This window comes from Leopardus geoffroyi, chromosome B3 (assembly GCF_018350155.1).
Source record: "Leopardus geoffroyi isolate Oge1 chromosome B3, O.geoffroyi_Oge1_pat1.0, whole genome shotgun sequence".
Classification (NCBI taxonomy): Eukaryota; Metazoa; Chordata; class Mammalia; order Carnivora; family Felidae; genus Leopardus; species Leopardus geoffroyi.
In genome coordinates, this window is record NC_059337.1 from 59,250,562 (window position 1) to 59,269,915 (window position 19,354).

General features: G+C 35.7%; 1 protein-coding gene across 3 annotated transcripts in view; it reads right to left on the minus strand.

Moving 5' to 3' along the window:
- GOLM2 (golgi membrane protein 2) overlaps positions 1 to 19,354 on the minus strand; it is a 94,193-nt gene that overhangs the window by 27,836 nt on the left and 47,003 nt on the right. For 2 of the 3 annotated variants that reach the window (XM_045449899.1, XM_045449897.1), the window contains exons 7-8: positions 6,180 to 6,278; positions 4,259 to 4,429 (exon numbers count right to left, since the gene is read on the minus strand). In XM_045449899.1, coding sequence (XP_045305855.1) covers positions 4,259 to 4,429; positions 6,180 to 6,278 — 270 coding nt within the window. The remainder of the gene's footprint in view (positions 1 to 4,258; positions 4,430 to 6,179; positions 6,279 to 19,354) is intronic. The other variant, XM_045449898.1, reaches the window with a different exon arrangement.

Sequence of the window (19,354 nt, forward strand, 5' to 3'; positions counted from 1 at the left end):
AGGATATACAAATTGCCAATGAGTAGAGGAAAAGAAGTTCAATGCCATTAGTCATTAGAGAAACGCAAATGAAAATCACAATGAGGGGCGGCTGGCTGACATAGAGCAGGTGACTCTTGACCTCAAGGTTGTAAGTTCGAGCCCCACTTTGGATGTAGAGATTACTTAAAAATCTTTTTTTTCCCCAAGTTTATTTATTTATTTTTAGAGAGAAAAGGAGAAAGAGAATGAGCGGGAAGGGTCAGAGAGAGAGGGAGAGAAAGAATCCCAAGCAGGCTCCGTGCTGTCAGCACAGAGCCTGATGCAGGGCTCGAACTCATTAGCCATGAGATCATCACCTGAGCTGAAATCAAAAGTCAGATGCTTAACTGACTGAGCCATCCAGGTGCTCCCAAAAATAAAATCTTTAAAAAAAAAAAGAAAGAAAATCACAATGAGATACCACTTCACACCCACTCGGATGGCAACAGTGAAAAATAAAAAATACCCAGGAAGTATTAAGTGTTGGCAAGCACGTGGAGAAATTGGAATTGTCGTGCATTGCAGGTAGGACTGTAAAATGGTAGAGCCACTGTGGAGAATAGTTTGGCAGTTCCTTAATAAAGCTAAACACAGAATTACCATATGACCCCGTGATTCCACATCTAGGTATATACTTGAAAGAATCGAAAATAGGTGTTCAACAAAAATTGTAAATGAATGCTCATACAACACTATTCATAATAGCCAAAAAGTGGAAACAATTCAAATGTCCACCAACAGATGAATAGATAAGCAAAATGTACTCATACAACTGAATATTATTTAGCCATAAAAAATAAAGTATTGATATATGCTACAACAGAATGAACCTTGAAAACATCATGCTAAGTAAAAGTAGCCAGACATAAAACGTCACATGTTGTATGACTCCATTTATATGAAAGATTCAGAACAGATGAATCCATAGAGTCAGAAAGCAGATTAGTCTTTGCCAGGGACTGTGGGTAGGAGAGAATAGGGAGTGACTGCTTAATAGGTACAGGGGTTTTTTTTTGGGGTTGATGAAAACATTCTGGAGCTAGATAGTTGCAATGATCACCTAACATTATGAATGTACTAAATGCCAATGAATTGTACACTTCGGTGAATTGTATGTGCGTTTTTCCACAAAATTTAAAAATTATTTTTAATTAAAATATTTTGCATGATGATTAAAAATAATAAAATCTCGTATCAGGAAAGGCAACGGAAAAGTAAAACTGTAGTAAAGATAACTGATAAGAGGTTAACATCTGATTTATTTACAAAGGTTTGACACAAAGATACAGGATCAATCTCCAAAGCTATCAGGCTAAGTGGTCAAATGGATGCACAGATTATATACCAACAAATAATTATAGTAAAATTCCTCATATAAAAATGGAGAGGCCACCAGAAAGTAAATGCTTATTAAAAAATATTTAAGGAATCATTATATTCTAAATGCCTTAGAGTTAAAAAGCCAATGTGGCCAGGCCATACAGAAATAAATTTAAACATCTCCAATGACACTGTGAAACTGTTCTACAGAACAGTCTGAAAATATGTAATAGGAACTATAAAACTGGTCAAGTACTTTGACCTAGTAATTTAAGTTTGGGAACTACTTTTAAAGGAATACACTTGGGGTGCCCAAGTGGGTCAGTCGTTTAAGTGTCCGACTCTTGATTTTGGCTCAGGTCATGATCTCACAGTCAGTGAGTTTGAACCCCGCAACCAGTTCTGCACTGACATGGGGGAGCATACTTGGGATTCTGGGTCTCCCTCTTTCTGCCTCTCCCCCTCACAATCTCCCTCTCTTTCTCTCTCTTTCTCTCTCTCTCTCAAAAATAAATAAATAAACTTAAAAAAAATAAAGGAACACAAAAGTGTAAGCAGGAAATAATTTGAAAAAAAGGTACTCATAGTCATGACAACTAACATGAGAAAATATGAAATACTTTAAATAACCAATAAAAGAGTAGAACTAACTGAACTATTATTATTGCGTAAATACAATCGAATATATGCATGTGTCTATATATGTGTATATATGTATATGTCTATTTAAAATGACAACTGTGTAACTATTTAAAATGTATGTAAAGATAATGCCAATGTAAATCACAAAACAGTGCTCCCAATGATTTCAACTTTATATATACACTGAAAAGAATTTGGAGTAACAGTTTAAGACTCAACAGGCTCTTTTAAAGAAGTTGTAGAGAATAATAATTTCCTGGCAATTATTTCCAATCACATTCTTTATCCAAATATCATTAAAAAAAATACAGGTATGGCAATGATACAAGGTTTTATAGGGTAAACTTAAGTTTAGAAGAAAGTATTAAGTGAATTAAGATATTGAATTAAGATACTTTGTTTTGTCCTTACTATACACCTCTTTCTGGTAAGATAGAAGTTTTCAGGCCAACTCTTCAACAAGATTTTGAGAAAAAAAATTTTCAATGTATTTAAAACATTAGCCACATTTATTTAATAAAAATGTTTTTCATATGATACTTCAGTAAACATACAAGGATACACTTTAAAATATCAAGGAAGGAAAGTCAGTTAATGGATGCAAAGTATATCTTCATATAGATGAAGAAATATGAACTGTCAGAAGACCAATTAAAAATACTCTGAAGAGATTTAAAAAATGTAACATTGCAGTCCTCACTGGATGAGCAACCTGCACACAAATAACCGTGCAACACTGCTCTGAATAGTTGTTGCCATAGAAGCCATCATGGAAAGCAAACAAAGGCAAACTGCAGCTTGTAGACATTGTCTGTTCAGACCCTTCCATGTCTGAACAGACAATGTCTACAAGCTGCAGTTTGCCTTTGTTTTTATGAATCCTTCAGTGCAGCACAGTAGAGAATATTGAAAGGAGTTAACATGTCTACTAAGAGGGGATGAGTTCAATAAAATACTACAAACATGTATAATGGAACATGATACAGCCATTAGTTGAAGTAAATTTTTATATACAGGTATGGAATATACTCCAAAATATATTGTTAAGGAAAAATAAAAATAAACAACAACAACAACAAAAGAAGTTGAAGGGAAAAAGCTTTGTAAAGCAGAAGCAGTGAAAATTGTAGTTTAAGGGAACTGACCTAAGAGACACTGTCTGGTCCAAACCCTCTCGACTATCAGAATTTTTCTTATATTTCCTAAGAATCTGCCAATTAGAGAGTTATACAAATTAAAATCTATTGTCCACCTATCAAAATTGATACCTCTGAGATAATTAAGAAGTGATATTTTAGTACACATTACTATGAATTTGTTCAATTTCTTTCACTTTTCTCCTAATACCTAAATGAAGCAAATTGAAATGGAAAGGAATGCAAAAGGAAGGAGCATTGAGCCTTCTATTATGGCAGTCCCTAGGTCTTTATATCTCCCAGAATCCATTTTTCAAAACTATTTATCTTCTCCTCCTAGTCAAAGTTTTAATTCATTAGCCTAACAAAATATATCTTTTCTCACTTCTCCAAAAATTTTTTAGTTATAAGAACTAATAGCATTTTTAAAATGTCAACTCACCTGAAGTTTATTATTTAATAGTGGAGAACGTAAGAAGATTTTTAAAGGCTTCTTTAAAATATCTCTATCCAGGCTCAGTAGATTGAGCCTCTGACTCTTTTTTTTTTTTTTATGTTTATTTTTGAGAGAGAGAGAGAGCACATGCGTGCACGTGTGCGCAAGACAGAGAGAGAGTGGGAGAGGGGCAAAGAAAGGTGGACAGAGGATCTGAAGCAGGTTCCACACCAACAGCAGAGAACCTGATGCAGGGCCTGAACTCAGGAGCCTTGAGATCATGACCTGAACCAAAGTTGAATGTTTAACCAACTGAGCCATCCAGGCACCCTAAGTCTCCAACTCTTGATTTCTGCAGTTTGTGAGATCAAGCCCTGTGTTGGGCTCTGCACTGACAGCACTGAGTGAGCCTGCCTGGGATTCTCTCTCTCCCTCTCTCTCTGCCCCTCCCCTGCTTGAGCATGCTTTCGCACTCTCTCTCTCTTAAAATAAATAAACTTAAAAAAATAAAATAAAATATCTCTATCCATTTAAAACTTGCTTTCCTTTTAATTTTTACCACCATCACACTTTCTCTTTGTATGCATATAAATTTACTATACATTCATTAGACATTATAATAATGAAGACCTTAACTGAGCCTTATAAACATATTATATTTAAAGAAATCTTTTCAGCATAACATTCATCAACTGATTCTTACTTTGCTTCAACTTATGGAAATCACCGACTCTATCCTTGGTAGCCTGCTTTAGTATATCTGCTTGAATTCTGGGTATACTTTCCAAGTTCGGGCCTGGAATTAAACGCTGAAGAGGATTGGAAGGGTTCTGCTTTGAAGTTCCAGGATTTCCATTGTGGTGTCCATGAGAATCTATGGCATAAAAACATCAAATTAAGGTCCTATTTTGCAAAAGAATTTCACAAGACCTGCTTAGAAAACGTAAGACACACTGTTGTTTGATATTGAGTAGTCAGGTAGCTTTTTTTTTTTTTTTTTTTTTTTGGCTTTATTATAATTTCTTTAATCAAATATTATAGCCAATGTGATTTTAGCTGTGTGAAGTTTACTAATCATTCTTAGGTAAGTATCTCTGGTATTGATTATAAATAAACCTATCAGCCAAAGTGATACATAGTAGAAACCCGAAGATTTAACTGGCATTGAGACTTGTATCTTTTTCTTCCCTAAGTTTTTCTAACTCTACATTGCTATCAGAAATCTCTAGCCTCTAAGTCATTTTCACCTACACAGTGACTCACAACTGTTAACTTTTTTTTTAGTTTATTTATTTTTAAGTAATCTCTATACCCAGTATGGGGCTTGAATTCAGGACCCGGAGATCAAGAGTTGCATGCTTGTCTAACTGAGCTGCCAGGTGCCCCATGTTAACTCTTGATTCTTTTTTTTTTTAAGTTTATTTACTTATTTTGAGAGAGAGAGAGAGAGAGAGAGAGAGAGAGAGAGAGAGAGTGCATGTGCAAGCAGGGGGAGGGGCGGAGAGAGAGAATCCCAAGCAGGGTTCTCACTGTAAGCACAGAGCCCAAAGCAGGGCTCAATCTCAGGAATCATGAGATCATGACCTGAGCGGAAATCAAGAGTCAGATACTTAACTGACTGAGACCCAACTCTTGATTCTTTCTTATTGGCAACTCCTAGATATAACTTTTCTCTTCCCCAGTCCCCTTTTTCCCTCGTCAAAGCCTTCATTTACATCCTTATTATAATTAACTTTAATCACATCAATTCTCATTTTAGGGGAACATTTCTATAAAATCAAATAGGTATTCAGTAGAAAACAAACATACATTCATAAGTATGGAATAGGAAGTGGAATATAGATGGATGTAGTAGTTAATAGAAGGCCTCTGTGAAATAAATTTGAACACATTTTGAAGAGAGTAAATACATATAGACTGGCAGAGATGAAAGGGAATATAGTCCAGAGTGGCAGAACAAATAGTTCTTTTGCTCTTGAAAATGCTTCAGACAAAATGAAATTTTATTTTTAGTTTTTTAAGTTTATTTATTTATTGAGGTGGGGGGAGGGGCAGAGAGAGAAGGACCTATCAAATTCCAAGCAGGCTCAACACTGTCAGCGAAGTTTTGACACTGGGCTCAATCTCACAAACTGAGAGATCATGACCTTAGCCGAAATCAAGTCAGATGCTTAGCTGACTGAACCACCTACATGCCCCCAACAAACTGCATTTTTAAATGATTATCTCTCCCTGAGTTTTGATCAATCATTGCAAAACATTTAACATTAACTAGAAGAATGAATGCTACTTCACCGTGCTGTTAAATGACATGTTTTATTCCCTATATAACAATACTTGACCAGTAAAATGGTTTTCAAAAGGAATTTTAAGGCTAAGACGTCAGGGGCACCTGGGTGGCTCAGTCCGGTGAAAGTCCAACTTTGGCTCAGGTCATGATTACATGGTTGGTAAGTTCGAGCCCCACATTGGGCTTGCTGCTGTCAGCACAGAGCCCACTTCAGATTCTCTGTCCCCCTCTCTGCTCCTCCACTGCTTGTGCTTGCTCTCTCTTTCTCTTTCTCTCAAAAATAAATAAACATTAAAAAAAAGAAATTAAAAAGAAAGAGAATAAGACTTCACACCTGGAACCATATTTGGGGAGAGAGGTTGTCCAGTTGGAATATGGGAGATTGCTTGATGACTTTCATACTGAGCAACAGAAATAGAGGGTTTCTTTAAAGCTGAAAGAAAAAAAGATCCATATTATTCCTATCGATATTATGTTTTTTAAAAACCAACCACTATGAATAAGTAAAATAAAAAAAAATAAAAACCAACCACCATGAACCTATTTACACTGCACTAATCCTATGATGCTTATTTTAATTTTGTAATCTTTACAGTTGGCATATTAACTAATTTATGGCTACTAATTGATACATTGTATTACACATCACCAGTTTTGGTGATCAGTAAATCTGACCAGAATATAAAATAGTTAGAACTCTACATTTTGTTCACCACTATATCCCCAACACCTAGAATAAATGGCACATCACAAAAGCTCACCTAAGATTTGATGAATGAATAAATAAATGAATCTGTTCACATACAGGAAGATCTTTTTCTATGGACAGTATATATTTATTTATAAATAAAAATTGACGTTTACAGATTAGGTGAAGCAATGAAAATATGTTACTCTAAGATAGTCAGATTTTAAATAAAAACTAAACATAACTGATGGAACAAGTTGAATTTTATTTTTGAAGAGGGAACATTTACGTTTTGTACAAAGAGCTTTACTAATAAAGATGTACACACTTCTAGTGAGGACTTTATTCTCCTTTACGAAAGATCATGTTCCACTCACTACCACTAATTCCATTGCTTCCTTGGGCAGCTTAACATGATAGAAAGTCAGAGACCAAAGAAGGAAACGGAGACAGTGGCAGAGACAATGCTGTGTTTTCCTATTTCATCAGATTTTTCCTGGGCACAGAGGAAGATCAGCCTTCTTTACACTTAGGAGCCAAAAGACTAGGTTCTGACTGTGAGGATGTAAGTGAAACTGAACATACCACTTCCATGTATGATGATAAAATCTGTGCAAATCACATAAGATCTCTCTTCCCTTTCTGCCACAACTAAGGATGCTACATATGAAGATGATATCATACACTGGAAAGAGACACTGCTTGGAGGAGAGCTACAAATCATCATCTGACCTGCATCAGACTGTAATATGAACAATAAATAAATCCTTCTTGTTTTAAGCCACTGCAGTCTGGGGGCTCTTTGTTAATATATCACAGCCTAATCAATTCTAACTAGTATACTTGGATTATTTTCACAATCCTGAAAGTTTATTTCAGTGAGTGTATTTCATTTATTATTACATAGATTTCTAAACTTAAAGCCCCAAGGAGTTTAAAATTCACTCTAAGAAAGCAACCTATTCAAATTTACAGAAAGTTGAGATTTTCTATATCTCATGATATTCCTATTACCTTGTTCCTATTTCTAGCTTCAGTGTCCAACACTCACTTCTGCACATAAGACAGCTAAATAACAATCAGCTAACATCTTAAAAGAGCAATACTTTGCTGGGTTTAATTAACACAATTTTGATTTGCTAACAGACTCTGAGGACACTAAGCATCTGGTAGATATATTTGGAAAGAGAAGTCAGTCACAATCCACAAATCTGTTAATCACTATTGGAGCCTAGCTCAGTCCAGCACTACTCAAACCAGAAGACAAAAGAGGGCATCTTCACTACTAAATAAGAAGTAATTATAAATGTCCTTAGCTTTTATAATATTGCCTCATGCTCAAGAACAAGGTGAATATTTGGAGGCAAAGATATGATTCATATAGGTGACAAAAAATAAAAAATGCAGGATTAAAAAGAGCCTCTGTAAAATACCCAGAGGAGTTTAGAACTGATATAGCATAAACAGAGTAGTAATATGGAGCCTTATAAGTTTGATATGAATAACACATGTTCCCAGAGAAAATTTAAAAAATCAAAAAGCATGAAGGAATTTAATATTAGCTAGAACCACTGTTACCATTTCAAGACCACCTCTCTAATGTTTTGTGGGTTTTTTTTTTTTTGCTGTACATTACACAATACACCTTAAACAAAAGTAGGATCCTATCATACAAACAACCTTATAATCTGATTTTTAATATTTTATACATATTTTTCTTTGTTATCCCATTTTCTTCTATAACATTCCCAAATGGTAATGCTGAATCAAAACTTCCATTTTAATGTTACGTATACTTCAACTAAAAAAGTAATTTAAAAAAATTACAAACAAAAACTTCCAATGTAGCTAGAAAGATCTGGGTAAAGAACTGCCACAGGGATCTTGGAGACCCATAAACTGCATCAGCTAAGCTAGCTGGTGAACAGACTTTTACTATTTAGGAAAAAGAAATGTGTGTTCTATAAACATTTTGGTTTCTATGTTTTTACATTGACTTTTTGTTCACTTTCCTTTTTTGTTTCCTTGCAAATTTCCTTTAAAAAAACCTCAAGCCTTGTTTTTGTTGAACTAAGGAGAAAGGTAATTTACTTATACCAGGGCAAGATAGTTAAAGGCTTCCCCAGGGGTCAGAATGCATACTTATATTCAGTGGTACCAAAACAGATGAAGACCTAGAAAACTACTAGTGAGCCTGGAGACAGGTAGAATGCTAACCTCACTCTCCAATTATCTATAGAAAAGTTCTACAGACTTTTTTCTATACACATATAAGTATCTAATGTTTATTCCACAAAAATGAAATATTATTCTTGCTTTCTTGTAACCTGCTTTTTTCATTAAAAAATCATAGATATATTTTTATGTTAATAAATACAGCTCCACATTATTCTTTTTAACAACTACATATCACACTTTATGGATATAACAAATTTAACGAATTAACCCTCTTTATAATGCTTATACAGCTCTCAATTTGTCATTATAAACAATTTCGTGTTGAGCATTTTTATACCTACATGATAAATTCTCAAGGAAGTACTAAGCACTGGGCTATAGCTACAGGCACTTCTTAAATTAAGAGAAATAAAATAATAAATGTGAGCTTAAAGACAATAGAAGTGTGGGGGAAAAATTAGACACTAAAAAGACTGCAAACAATAATTGCCATTATTAAGGAAAAGTACCAAAGATAAAATGACAAAGCCTAGTTATGATAAAGACAAAATACAGGATACAAAGAAACTTGGAGCACAAAGCTTTTATCCTATGACTAAGGTCCTGGGTTTTACACTTTTTTAAAAAGGAGAGTTATCAATATGGAAATTCAATCATTCAACAATATTTATTAAATGCCTATTAGATGCGGGGCACCTGGGTGGCTCAGTCGGTTGAGCGTCTGACTTCAGCTCAGGTCCTTAAAATTGTTCAAATCTTCCAGTTTCTGTCTTACAGAAAAGCTTCACAATCCAGTGACTATGACTATGGAAAAGTAATATGGCATAAATAAGCAATGGACCTCTATTCTGGGAGCACTTTAGTAATACAGATACCACCCTAGACACACTGAACATGGGGGGTGGTACCTAGGTATCTATATTTATTAAAAGCTCCAGAAGTGGTTCTGTTGTATCACCAAAAGAGTCAAAGACAGAATAAAAAGCATGAGCTTTGGAGTCAGACAGACCAGGGTTCAAATCATGACTCTGTAATTTATCAACCGTATGATTTTGGATTAGTGACTAATTTCTCAAAGCCCCAGTCTTCATCCGAAAAACAGGGATAATGCCATTTATCCTGCATGATCGATTTGGAGACCAAGTGAGAATATTAGCTACTGCATTATGATACAAGCCTAGCAAATAGGTGTTTTATGTACACTGAAGTATTTTAGAGTCAAAGTTAAGTATTAATCCTTAGAATGAAGAAAGAATCCAAGGTTCATGTTGAAAAAACAGAAACATTTAAATGTAAAGCTACTGGCCCTAACCAATTTTTTGAGCCTCCTGATTACATAGTTTGATCACACTTAGATGAGTCCTAATGAATGTTTACTTATAGTAACATTTTGGGAAGTGATGAAACGCTATTTGGTAAGTGCCCATAGAAATATTAATCGTCCTGAAGCATGAACGTTAAATACAAAACAATGATGTAACATTCTTATGTTACTTTGCTCTGCATAAATGAACAGATAGAACATGCTTATAATTATTCAAATATTGGCTAGTGGAACCATCTCAGCTTTCTGAGCAATATAGGTACATGTCAAAAGAGATTATTAAAAATGATGTTTTCGGGGCACCTGGGTGGCTCAATCGGTTGAGCGTCTGACTTTGGCCCAGGTCATGATCTCACAGTTTGTGGGTTCGAGCCCTGTGTCAGACTCTGTGCTGACAGCTCAGGGCCTGGAGCCTACTTTGGATTCTGTGTCTCCTTCTCTTTCTCTGTCCCTCCCCTGCTTGCACTCTGCCTCTCAAAAATAAATAAGCATTAAAAAAAATTTTTTTTTAAATATCCCTCAAAAATGAATATGAAATAAAAGAGTTTTCAGATAAACTAAGATGGATAAATGTGTTGTTAGAAGACCAGTATTTCAAGAAATGCTGAAGGAAGTTCTCCTGGCTGAAAGGAAAATAATAATCAAGATAGAAATTAATATCTACAGGAAGGAATGAACATCACTGGAAAAGTTAAACATGTGGTAAATATAAGACACCATAATATTCTCTTCTCCTATTTTCTTAAAAGGCTTTTTCTTTCTTTCTTTCTTTTCTTTTTTTTAGACAGAGAGCGTGCGTTGGGGAGAGAGGTAGAGAGAGAGAGAGAAAGAATCACAAGCGGGCTCCATGCACAGCATGGAGCTTGACATGGGGCTGGCTCCTGATCATGATCTGAGCCAAAATCAAGAATCAGCCACTCAACCAACTGAGCCACCCAGATGCCCCTTAAAAGGCTTTTAAAGCAGAAATAATGCTGAAAATATTGGGACTTATATCTAAGTAAAATATATAACAATAATAGCATAATGGATGAGGCAAGGTAAATGGAATTATATCTTTGTAAAGTTCTAACATTTCACATGAAGTACTACAAGATAATTTCTAAGTAGACCATGACATATAAAGGATGCATATAGCAATCCCTGGAATAACCACTAAAACACAATACTTTAGAAGTGTAGTTTTTAAAAAATGAGAGAAACAGGCAGCAATTAAACCCTCAAACCCAATGGATGCTAACTATCCTATTCTCCCTGGTCTAATTCAAGACCCTATTTTGATTCCTTTATTCCTAATTGTGGCTACTATAAATTGTGGCTTCATAAAATATGACAATGAAAGAAAGGTCTTTCTTTTTTTAAGTTTATTTATTTATTTTGAGGGCGGTGAGGGGTAGAGAGAGAGGAAGAGAGAGACAAACCCAAGCAGGCTCCGTCAATGCAGAGCCTGATGCGGGGCTGGAACCCATGAACCATGAGATCATGATCTGAGCCAAAGTCAAGAGTTGGATACTTAACTGACTGAGCCACCCCAGTGCCCTGAAAGAAATGTCTTTCAATTACAAACCAAAGTACCATTAGAAGTTTATATATTTTTGGTAGCAATTTCCAGGAATAAAATTTGATATGCTAATTTAAGAAAAAAAAGCCCAATTTTATATAATTTGTTTCTTTGAAATCTTTTCCTTGAAGGGTCAGATAGTGAATATTTTAGGCTTGGAGGCCATACTCAACTCTGCTGTTCTACTACAAAAGCAGCCATAGACAAAACATAAATAAATGAACAAGGTAATGTTTCAATAAAACTATTTGTGAAAACAGGCCAACTAAGCTGTAGTTTGCCAATTCCTGTCTTACAGGATGTCTAAGAGAAAAATTTATTTAAGTATATCTACAGTGATTTAATTTGATAAAAGTTTTCTTTTTAACTTTATTTGAGAGAGAGAGAGAGAGAGAGAGAGAGAGAAAGCACGAGTGGGGGAGGGGCAGAGAGAGAGGGAGACACAGAATCCGAAGCAGGCTCCAAACTCTGAGCTGTCAGTACAGAGCCAGACACGGGGCTGGAACTCATGAACCGCAAGATCATGACCTGAGCTGAAGTTGGATGCTTAAGTGACTAAGTCACCCAGGCGCCCCTCCTGGTAAAAACTTTTGATGTATTTAAATTCAGATATTTCTTCTAAAAGCTCTAATCATTAGAGAAAGAATCTTAACCAAAACAAAAACAAAAACACTAACTACATTTCCTCTTTAAAACATAATCTTTTTTTTCCTCTCAAACATTACTATAACTACCTCTCTTTAATTTTTAACTTTATTTTTTATTTTTTAAAATTTACATCCAAATTAGTTAGCATATAGCGAAACAATGATTTCTGGAGTAGATTCCTTAATGCCCCTTACCCATTAAGCCCATCCCCCCTCCCACAACCCCTCCAGCAACCCTCAGTTTGTTCTCTATGAGTCTCTTCTGTTTTGTCCCTCTCCTTGTTTTTATATTATTTTTGTTTCCCTTCCCTTATGTTCATCTGTTTTGTCTCTTAAAGTCCAAATATGAGTGAAGTCATTTGATTTTTGTCTTTATCTGAATAATTTCACTTAGCATAATACCCTCCAGTTCCATCCACATAGTTGCAAATGGCAAGATTTCATTCTTTTTGATTGCCGAGTAATACTCCATTGTATATATATACCACATCTTCTTTATCCATTCATCCATCGATGGACATTTGGGCTCTTTACATACTTTGGCTATTGTTGATAGTGCTGCTATAAACATGGGGGTGCATGTGTCCCTTCGAGACAGCACACCTGCATCCCATGGATAAATGCCTAGTAGTGCAATTGCTGGGTCGTAGGGTAGTTCTATTTTTAGTTTTTTGAGGAACATCCATACTGTTCTCCAGAGTGGCTGCACCAGCTTGCATTCCCACCAACAATGCAAAAGAGATCCTCTTTCTCTGCATCCTCGCCAACATCTGTTGTTGCCTGAGTTGTTAATGTTAGCCATTCTGACAGGTGTAAGGTGGTATCTCATTGTGGTTTTGATTTGTATTTCCCTGATGATGAGTGATGTTGAGTATTTTTTCATGTGTCGGTTGGCCATCTGGATGTCTTCTTTGGAGAAGTGTCTATTCATGTCTTTTGCCCATTTCTTCACTGGATGATTTGCTTTTTGGATGTTGAGTTTGATAAATTCTTTGTAGATTTTGGATACTAACCCTTTATCTGATATGTCATTTGCAAATATCTTCTCCCATTCTGTCGGTTGCCTTTTAGTTTTGCTGATGGTTTCCTTCGCTGTGCAGAAGTTTTTATTTTGATGAGGTCCTAGTAGTTCATTTTTGTACCTGTCTTCATTTTTAAAAAATTATTTAGTTCTTGAATAGGTAATTTATCAAATTAAGAAACTTTTGAAATTTTGAAATATAAATCCAAAAGTTCAAAAGATTGTATGTTGAAAAGTAAATCACCTTTTTATCTCTGTCCTCAGTCTTCTTTCCCAGAGGTAATCAATATTACCATCTAGAGCAGCACTGATGCAATGATGAAAATGTTCTATACTTGCACTGTCCAGTACAGTAGCTGCTAGCCACAGGCGATCCTTAAGCACTTGAAGTGTTGCTAGTTTGACTGAGGAACTGACTTTTTAGTATTATTTAAGTTTGATGTAAAAATAAATACATGTGACTAGTGGCTATTATATTAGACAGTGCAGATATAGAAAAATCCTCCAAGAGAAGTGGTTTTCAACCTTAGTTACATAATACAATCACCTAAGGAATACTTACACATTCAGTGGCCAAGCTGCATTTCAGACCAAACACATCAAAATCTCTGGAGTGAGACACATGCATGAATTTTTTTTTTTTTTAACTCCCCAGTGATTCCAATATATAGCCAAGGTCAAAAACCTCTATTCCAGAAAATTAATTATCTTGAGTAGCTCTATCTAATGCATATTAAAAAACCAAAAGGAATAACTTTTTCTTTCTAAGTTATTAATTAGAAAAGAACTTCTAATTTTTCAGGTACATAAAAATTTTTGTATCTACCAGAATTTTCCCCAAAGTAAATCATTAGAGGCAATTTTTACCATGAGATTAACTGGACCTTAAAACTAGAAAAAAGTTTCCAAGTAATAAATAAGATTTTTTTCTCTGTTGATATTCATGACATGGTGAAGATACTTGTATTACAAACTACTAAGGAACACTCAAAGATCAGTAAGGAAAATAGCAAAAATCCAATAGAAAAATGGGCAAAAATGATTACCAGGTAATTCATAGAAGAAGGAAACCAGAATGGCTAATAAATATGTGAAAAGATGCTTAATGTCACTAGTACCATAGCACATTTAAGCTAAAATAAGATAGCATTTAATAACTGTCAGATTGGCAAAAAAATTAAAGTATAGCAAACTGAATCTTAGTGAGGATGTGGACAAACAGACACTGTCATATATTACTAGTAGAAGTATAAACTGACATTAAGAAGTTGACAATATTCTACGATGCAAGAATTCTTTAAAAATTTTTTTTGAAGTTTATTTATTTTTGAGGAAGGGAGGGAGGGAGGAAGAGAGAGAGAGAGAGAGAGAGAGAGAGCGCGCATGAGTAGGGGAGGGGCAGAGAGAGAGAGAGGGAAAATACACAGAATCCAAAGCAGGCTTCAGGCTCCAAGCTGTCAGCACAGAGCCCGATGTGGGGCTTGAACCACAAACTGTGAGATCATGACCTGAGCTGAAGTCAGATGCTTAACCAACTGAGCCACCCAAGTGCCCCGATGCAAGAATTATTTTAATTTCATATCCTTGTACACAGTTTTGCAACCATTGTGCTAAGAATTGTTTATGGGTTACCAGTGTATTGAGCTATTGATCTCCTCAACTCTTAGGGCCTGGGACAGCTAGATCCCCAGTCACATTTTCTAGCCAGCAGCAGCCTCACCTTTTTAGCTCAATGTACTAGTCAAATATCAGTATCTAGAGACTTTCATGTGCATAAGAAGACATAAACAAGAAATGTCCACTGTGGTATTGTTTGAAATAACAAAAAACTAAAAGTGGCCTTAATGTTTATTATAGGTGAATGGATAAGTTATGGTATATTTATACAATGAAATAATTATAACCGTTAGAAAGCCACAGGAATAATATGGGTAAGTCACAAAAGCATAATATTGAGGGGGAAAAAAACAAGGTATAGAATAATATACACAATAAGACACCATTTATTTAAAGTTTGAGGCAGCAAACAAAATAATACTTTATAGTTTTATAGATGCTTACAAATGCAGTAAAAGTCTAAAAACATGTATGGAAATTGATACACACCAATCTCAGCATAGTAGTTACCTCTGGGGAAGAAGAGGCAGGAATAGGATCTGGTGGGTACACAGGGAGGCTTCAACTTATCAGTAATGTTTTATTTCTTTAACAATAACATCAATAACAGAAATATCTGAAACAAATGTGGCAAAATGTTATGTTATTTTTGTGGTTTTCTTCTGGGGGGGGCAGTAGGTACTTGGCTACTATATTATCCTAGTTTCCTGTATGCTTGGAATGTTCTTTAATCTAAAAAAGTTTAAAACTAGTGATCTAAATGTGTAACTGTCTAACATCACAGGTACCTACATACCATAAAGGTAAATATCCAGGTAAAGAATAGTATGGGTTAAATGATAAGATTCCTGTAAGATCTTGGTAACCAACTCAAATCAACATTAAAAACAAACAAAGCCCACTGGGGTTTGGCTCTATGGTTTGGGGAGCTGAGAAGTTGAAACACTGTGCTAATCATAAGCACATGATATACATACTCCCTTGACTGTTTCAGAGCCACATTTTAAGATAGTTCAGCACTGTTCTGCTATGGTTTCTAGTATAGCCCTGGCTATCATAAATAAAAGTCAGTAACACATACAAATCTGTTTTAAAATGACAAGGACTTGTTTCTCCTCTACTTCTTTTGTGGGGTTACTGCCTATAAGGGACTCCACATATACACCAGAATTTGTACAGGCATTAAGAATTTTGGCATAGACTACATCACAGAGAAAAGACAACACTCAGTAAAAGGAATGACAAGAAGGTAACAAATATGTTTCTAATGATGTGCAATAATCATCATAATAACAATAGTAACTAAGATTTAGATAGCACTGGCTATGTGCCAGGCACTGTCCTAAGTGCTTTACATTTAAATCTCACATTCATGCTATGAGGTTGGAACTGTTATCCTATTTCATAGATAAGGATAAGAGTAAATAAATGGTTGTCACACACTTGTTAAAAGATGGTAGTCAAGGGTTTGAATTCAGGCAGTTTAATTCCAGATACCATTGACTCACCATTAAGGATATTCTGGGACCCTGTTATGTATACACACCATGTACTGGGACCCTGTTATGTATACACATTTACTGGGACCCTGTTATGTATAAAGCACCATGCTAGGAGCTCAAGGTACAAAGATATGATAGGGCTTTCCTTTGTGTAGGCATCTGACTGATTACACACCTCAAGGTTTCTTTTCACCAGTTACTATATCATAATAATCTGTATACTCAAAATACTTATCTAAATAATTAAGGATAACTGTTATGAACAATGATCTTCAAAGCAAAGCACCAACAGTTTAAAGAGGTTCAAAAATTAATCCAAAGGACTTCTGGTTTCTGGTTCTGTATACATGTAAGGAGCTTAGAAGTTGCCACTCTAACCTAACAACAAGTGAAAAGCTAATAAATAGGCCGAAAAATCAACAATTCTTTTTGGGTAAGAGAGAAGAGGACACAGGGCAAACCAACTATCCCTAAGAACGGAGACACAGAAAGGTGAAAATAGGGAGTCATGACATACAAAAGAGATTCAGGAGCAGAAAGTGCCAGGGTAGGAAAACCTGAACTGTAACTGATGCTCAGTTTGGACAACTCACTGGAGGCTCAGTGTCAACAACTCAGAGAGAAAGATTTCGGGGGGACCCAGCCATAGGGAGGCTCCCTACAATATTGTGAGATTTACCTTCAGGGGCTCAACCACATTCCTATAGTAAATATTGGGGGAAAAATTCCCTCAGGCAGGAAGAGGGGAAAAGGAACCATTTAGAAATACACCAGAGCGCTTGGTTCTCCTTAAAAAGGCCTGCCCTTGGGAGAAACTAGTTAAATAGAGCCTAACCTCCTAGGGCTTTATCAGAGCCTAAGTGATCTGAAGAAAAATACCAAACTTCAGCCCCCTCCAGCCTTCCTGTCCCACCTCAGGAGAAGGCAAAATACTGAGAAAAACTTGTGAAGTTCACAGTCCAGAGGCATAGACTCACTGTAAAAGATTAGAAATCACAGGACTATAGAACACTTTCCTTCGCCCACACCGGACTACCACATTACTAAAGGCTTACTTACAGCAGTTACTATTACCTGGTACATCATGTCTGACTATCAAGCAAAAATTACAAGGCATACCAACAACTATGATTAATGTGCTAAAGACTCTAATGGATAAAGTACAAAGGATGCAAGAACAAATAGGCAATGTAAGTAGAGAGATGGAAATCTTAGAAAGAACCAAAAAGAAATGTTATAGATAAAAAAACACTATAACAGAAATGAAGAATGCCTTTGATGGGCTCATTGTAGACTGGACACGGCTGAGGAAAGAATCTCTGAGTTACAGGGTATATCAAGAAGATCCTCAAACACTGAAAAGCAAAGAGAATAATGGAAAAAAAAATATCTAAGACAAATATAAGTGTAAACATATGCATAATGGGAATACTAGAAGGAGAAGAGAGAAAAGATTAGAAGAAATATTTAAAACAATAATGACTGAGAATCCCCCAAATCAATGTCAGACACCAAATCATAGGTCCAGGAAGCTCAGAGAACACCAAGCAAACTACATGCCCCCAAAAAACTACATTACAGCATATTATTTCAAACTACAGAAAATCAAAGATAAAGAAAAATTAATCCAGAGGAAGCCTCTAAATGCCATGACAGTGTAGACAGTGTCTACATATACAGGTAATTTTAGTATCAATGATGATTTACACAAAATGTATACATTTTTTGTATTCTTTCCATTCTAAACTCTAGTGCTACGACCATTATATGAATCAATACGGCTAATTCATACTGTAAAAATCAGACATGAATTTGTTGGCATCTTATCAAAAGTATTATTCATCTCTATTCATTCTAATGAAATGGTTGTGTGCTTTAAAAAAAAATTTTTTTTAATGTTTATTTTTTAGAGAGAGAGAAAAACAGAGTGCAAGCAGGGGAGGGGCAGAGAAAGAGAAGGAGATACAGAATCCAAAGCAGGCTCCAGGCTCTGAGCTGTCAGCACAGAGCCTGATGCGGGGCGTCAACTCACGAACCATGAGATCATGACCTGGGCCAAAGTCAGAAGCTTAACTGACTGAGCTACCCAGACGCCCCTGTGTGCTTTTTTTAATCAAGCAGAAGCAGCAAGATAGGATTTTTGCCCTACTAAAGCAATTCATATGTGAAAGACATCTGAAAACCTCTGTCTGATAAGGACAATATACCTAAAAATGGTCTAGATAAGATCTCTAAGACCTCTTGCATTCCCCTTTCATGTTACTCTAATTCTGGGATCCTTGGTGGCCAGGTAATAAATTATGCCAGTGGACCAATGAGAAAATAAATTGAGACACTACACACTTAGAGTAGCAATGGTAACATTTTAGCTTGAAAACTAGACAAAAAGAGGTTGAAATTTATAAATTTCAACACAAACATATTTTTGTATATATATGTGACATGAAAAATAAATGCATGCTTGCTCACATATCTGAATTGGGTATTTCTATATACTAGAAACTTGTAGTTTATCCTTGGCAAAACTTTGGGAGAAGCTTAAAAAATAACTAAGGGTGGGATGCCTGGGCGGCTCACTCGGGTCATGATCTCTCTCACCGCTTATGAGTTTGATCCCTGCATCAGGCTCTGTGCTGACAGCTCAGAGCCTGGAGCCTGCTGTGGACTGTGTGTTTCCCTCTCTCTATGCACTTTCCCTGCTCACACTCAGTCTCTCTCTCTTTCAAAAATAAATAATAGAACACTTAAAAAAAATTTAAAAGAGAATAACTAAGGGCAATGTAAAGAAGATTAATCAAGCTAAAACTCAGTGAGTCTAAGACTAGAGTAAGTGCTACAAAATTCAGAATAATACATGGTCCTTGTTCTCAACATCAAATTAATGTTGAGCCAGTGGTTCTAAAACCTTAGCATAGATCAGATTCACCTGGAAAGCTTGTTAAAACACAGAGATTGCTAGGCTCCATTCCAT